A 5,947-nucleotide genomic window follows, 5' to 3' on the forward strand; every position below is an offset into this window, starting at 1 on the left:
TTTGCTTATTTGAACTTATTTCTTTTCATTTCTTTGACTTATTAATTCCTTATTTTACCTTATTTAAGTCTAAATTAAATGTCTGACAAGGTCCCACACTAATTAGAGTAGAAGGCGGATCCCAAAACACTGACTTCAGTTACTTCCCAAGCTAGTCACTTATCGCTACAATTAGAGCACGTTTAACTGATTTCAAATATGTTTTTTTTTTACTACTTTTGATTTAATTAATCTTAATATAATTTAAATTATGACTCCACACTTCAATTTTAGGATGGCTTTAGACATTCCAGCTGTCCAGATAACCATCTGTTTACCGAAATAGTATAATGTTCGGAACTACCTAAGGTAAGGGCATCACAATTCTCTCCCCCTTAAAAGAAATTTCATCCTGAAATTTACCTGTTATCAAACTCTAAACAAATGTGGCTGTTATCTCCTCATATCCTCTTTGCGTTCCCATGTGGCTTCTTCTTTGAAGTGGTTCCTCCATAACAACCTCACCAGAGAAATTTGCTTATTCCTCAACTGCTTTGTTTCCTTTGCTAGAATAGCCACGGGCTCCTCATCATAAGTAAGATCTGGACTAACTTCACTGGACTCTAATGGTAATATGTGTGAAGGATCTGACCTATACCTTCGAAGCATGGATACATGGAACACATTATGAATCCTATCCAACTCCAAAGGCAAGGCAAGCCTATATGCTAATGGACCCACTCTTTCCAGAATCTCATATGGTCCTATGAAATGAGAACTCAATTTTCCCTTTCTCTCAAATCTCATGATCTTTTTCCATGGGAAAACCTTTAGAAACACCTTATTACCCACATTATACTCAATGTCTCATCTTTTTAAATCCACATAGGACTTCTGCTGATCAGATGTAGCTTTTAGTCTATCCCAAATGATTTTAATTTTCTCCTCAGTCTGCTATACAATCTCTAGGCCAATTAACTTTCTTTTGCCCACTTCATACCAACATAAGGGAGTGCTACATTTTCTGCCATACAATGCTTTATAAAGAGGCATTCCAATGCTTGATTAGTAGCTATTATTAGAAGTAAATTCAATCAAAAGCAAGTGTATATCCCAACTTCCTTTAAGCTCAATAACATAAGCCCAAAGCATATCCTCTAAGATTTGAATTATTCGCTTAGATTGGCCATTTGTTTTTGGGTGGAATGTTGTGCTGAAATTTAATCTAATTCTTAAGGCCTTTTGAAGACTACCCCAGAATCTAGAAATAAATCTCGGATCTCTATCAGATACAATAGATACTGGCACTCCATGTAGTCTCACTACTTCATCAATATATAGCTTAGCCAACCTGTCCAGACTATAATCCATCTTCACTGGTAGAAAGTGTGCAAACTTAGTCAACCTATCTATAATTACCCAAACTGCATCATGATTCTTTTGAGTATGAGAAATTCCCATCGTGAAATCCATGGTAATCCTTTTCCATTTCCACTCGGGAATAGGTAATGGTTATAATAATCCTGCTGGTACCTGGTGTTCTACCTTCACTTGCTAACAAGTTAGGCATTTAACTATAAATTCTACATTGTCTTTCTTCATCCCTCTCCACCAGTAATGCTCTTTTATAGTTCTGTACATTTTAGTTCCACGAGGATGCATGGCAAATGGTGAATCATGCGATTCCTGTAAGATGATTTGCTTTAATCCAACATCATTAGGAATACACCTTCTATCCTAATATAGCAACATACCTTCATTGTTTAATGAAAATTCTGGTTTCTTGCCATCCTGAGCCTCTTCCACTTACTTCAAGTAACCGTTATCATTCTGAGCTACTGCTTTAATCTATTCAGTTAACATTGGCTTCACTTGCAAAGTAGCCAAAATCTGACCATCAGTATCTATCACCAATTCTGCATGTAATGCTCTTAAGTCATGCACCGTAGATAGGGGTGAAACTTTCAAGCAAGCTATGGTCTTCTGACTTAAGGCATCTACCATTACATTAGCTTTCCCTAGCTAATAATTAATCAAACAATCATAATCTTTTATCAACTCCAACCATCTCCTTTGCCTCAAATTCAGTTCCTTTTGAGTGCCCAAATATTTCAAACTTTTATGATCTGTAAAAAAGTAACAACTTTCCCTATTCAAGTAATATCTCCAAATCTTAAGATCAAAGACAATTGCTGCAAGCTCCAAATCATGGGTGGGATAATTCCTCTCATGTGGCTTAAGCTGGCATGAAGTATAAGCAATGACATTCCTATCCTGTATCAACACACAGCCTAGTCCATTATGAAAAGCATCATTGTAGATGGTATACTCTTTACCCGGTGTAGCTAAAGTCAAGATTGGAGCTTCAGTCAAACACCGTTTTAGCTTATCAAAGCTCTCCTGGCACTAGTTAGTCTATTGAAATTTTACATCTTTTCTTAGCAACTTAGTCAATGGAGATGCCAACATAGAAAATCCCTCCATAAATCTGCGATAATATCCAGCTAAACCAAGGAAACTATGAACTTCTATAACATTCTTTAGCTGTTTCCAATTAAGGATAGCTTCCACCTTACTAGGATCCATTTTAATTCCTTATGCCCTAAAAAGGCAATCTGCTTTAGCCAAAACTCACACTTAGACAATTTGACATACAACTGCTTCTCCCTTAAGATCTGTAATACAATTCTTAAGTGTTTATCATGCTCCCCCACATTCTTCGAATACACCAAAATATCATCAATAAATACCATTATGAACTGATCAAGATATGGCCTGAAGATTGTGCTCATCAGGCTCATAAATGCAGCTGTAGCATTAGTCAACCCAAATAGCATTACCAAAAATTCATAGTAGCCATATCGAGTCCTGAAAGTAGTCTTTGGAATACTTTACTCCTGCACTCTCAGTTGATAGTACCCCGATCTCAAATCTATTTTAGGGAACACCATTGCATCTTTTAATTGATCAAACAAATCATCATTCCTGGGTAGAGGATATTTGTTCTTCACTGTCACCTTGTTTAGCTATCTGTAATCTATGCACAGATAGAGAGTACCATCTTTCTTCTTAACAAACAATGTTGGCACCCCCCACGGTGACACACTAGGGCATATGAACCCTTTATCAAGTAATTCCTATAATTGCATCTTCAATTCTTTCAATTCTGCATGTGCCATCCTATATGGAGTGATGGATATTGATTCCACTCCAGGTATAACCTCAATCTGAAACTGCACTTCTCTTACTAGGTGTAATCCTGGCAATTCGTTAGGAAAAACATCTGAAAAATCACACACTATAAGGATATCCTTAAGATCTAGACTCCCCACACATGTGTCTACCACATGTGCCAGATAAGCTTCACACCCCTTTCGAATCATCTTCTTAGCTAGTGCAACTGAAATGAGATTAGAGGGCAATAATTGTCTCTCCCCTTATATCACCACATTTGTATACTCAGGGAGGCCAAAAGTGACTATCTTCAATCTATAGTCAATCATTGCATGGTGCTTAGATAGCTCATCCATGCCCAAAATAACATCATAATCTTTAAAGGGCATCTCAATCATATCAGACAAAAATGTGTGGCCTTGAATCACTAATGGATAATCCTGATATAGTTTATTCACCTTCACCTCCTATCCTAATGGGCTAGTCACCAACACATCATAATCCATTTTCATACAAGGAATAATAATATAACAAACAACTCCAGCACTAATATAGGAATGAGTAGAGCCAGGGTCAAACAATACATATACATTTTGATCAAAGATAGAGAATGTACTAGCCATCACATCAAAAGTTTCTGCTTCCTCCCTCTGACGCATGGTATAAACTCTAGCCAGTGCACCACTCTGCTCAAGCTGATTTACTATACCTTGACTAGCGATAGTACTGCCTCAGCCTCTACCTCTACCTCTACTAGCAGACTGTGAAACTCTTGGGGCAAAACCCTGAACTGATCCCTGTGCTATGATATATGGCATAGGTCTGCGTGCACTGGTGCAATCCCTAGCAAAATGTCCAGTTTTTTCGTAGTTATAGCAAGCTTCTATGGCCTTATAGCATACTCCCCCATGCACTTTGCCACAGGTATCACATGTGTGAATAGATGATGATCCTCTAGACATCTGCTGACTAGGTCCAATTGGCCCCTACTCTGATGATCTGTCTCTGCCAAATCTGTGGGTACTAGGTCCTACAAAACTCTTGCTCTTTCCCAAACTACTGCTTATACTCTGGACAGTTGTCTTCACATTCTTTTCTTTCTCTCTTACTCCCTTCTCAGCTGTCACCTCAAGTTCTACTCTCTCTAACTCGAGAGCCTGTGAAATCAGATCTGAGAAATTCACATCCTAATGCTCGATCTCAAACTTGCCTTAAACCTCTTACATTGATCTCTGCTAGTAGTAAGTAAGCCTCCTACATAGTGACTCAATCGAGAGAACTCTCTTTCATACACTGCTACTATCTTGTCCCCCTGTTTCAAACCCAGAAATTCCTAGAGCTTCATACCCACATAAGTGTCAGGGATATACTTCTGCTTGAACTCTCTAAGAAAATCACCCCACGTCAGAATAGGAGGCTCCATCAGACTGTTTGGGAAAATTTTTCACCATTCATAAGCATCCCTTGAAGCAATGAAACTGCATATTCAAATTTTAAGGCATCTGTACACTACAGCTTCTTGAATACTTTGTCCATCCTTTCTAACCATTGTTCTGCCTCCAGTGGGTCTACCGTGCCTTTAAATTTAGTAGCCCCATATTTCATTAGCTTCTCATACTGCCTCTGTGGCAGTTGTGCTTGTACATTGCCAGCCATTTGCTGGAAAAATATAGCCATTTACTGCTCAAACTGAGCAGGAAACTGCATTGGAGGGGCTTATGCAACTGGCCCTTATACACCCTATGGGGCTAGGGCCTCTCCCCATACTTCAACTGCTACTAACTGTTCAATAGATTTATCCTCCTTTTCCATGTTAACACACAAAGATTTCTACCTCCCTAAACAACCAACACAAGAAAATCTACTCGTGAGTTCATTTTCATGATGTAAATGTACTATATGTATCAATCTATAACATTTGAGCAGTTATACTTATCAAGAAATATTTTTAATTTGCAACTCAAAACTTGCTCTGATACCACTAAAACATGTCACACCTTATCCTTTCATAAGATATGACATGCTCCTGTAATATGCCTAATGAATTACCGAACACCTTCTACCGATAATCCATTAAACATATTACAAGGGATTTAGCAATTTCAAATTCATTTCCAAATTAAAAATTTGGAGATTAAATGTTTAATAGTGATTCAAAACGTAAAGAATTTTGATGAAATTTCAGTATGGTGATGGCTAAAAATCTATGTATCCAAAAATTTAAAACCTATTAAGTAGAACCTGTAAAAATAAAGGGATATCATAAACACATCAAATCAAAATTTTTACAATTGTTTTTCTCATTTACAATCAAAAGAAATAAATTCTTACAAATTCACATGCATTTGATGTCAGTAAAATAATATTACATCACTTTTATACAATTGCTCAAATGATTCTTACATACATATAATTCATAATTATATCAAAAACAAATGTCAAAAGGGTAACCTAGAAGTATACCCCACTTGCCAAAAAGAATATGACTTCTATTACTTTTCCTCGACATTCTTTTCCTTTCATCTACCTGTGCCAGCATAAAAATAGCTATCGCTGAGTACAAATACTTAGTGCTGCACAACCATTCATTTATAAAGCAATGTAAAACATAAATCGTCAAACCATAACAAAGTATTTAATATGTTCAAATTTCCAAGAAACATGAAAACGATAAAAGTATTCTCAACCATCAACAAATCATTTACTTTCAACAACACATTTATTATAACATTTAAAATCACTAGTGTTGCCAATATCTCACAATTTAAGCAATGACATGAAATTTCTAATCAAT

At 36.7% G+C, this 5,947-nt stretch overlaps 1 protein-coding gene across 1 annotated transcript; it reads right to left on the reverse strand.

Moving 5' to 3' along the window:
- Positions 1-432: 432 nt before the first annotated feature.
- LOC131177898 (uncharacterized) lies at positions 433-786 on the reverse strand. The gene has a single exon (XM_058143068.1). The coding sequence runs from the start codon at positions 784-786 to the stop codon at positions 433-435; it is 354 nt and encodes a 117-aa protein (XP_057999051.1).
- Positions 787-5,947: the final 5,161 nt, after the last annotated feature.

The sequence above is a fragment of the Hevea brasiliensis genome, chromosome 2, assembly GCF_030052815.1.
Source record: "Hevea brasiliensis isolate MT/VB/25A 57/8 chromosome 2, ASM3005281v1, whole genome shotgun sequence".
In the NCBI taxonomy this organism is placed as follows: Eukaryota; Viridiplantae; Streptophyta; class Magnoliopsida; order Malpighiales; family Euphorbiaceae; genus Hevea; species Hevea brasiliensis.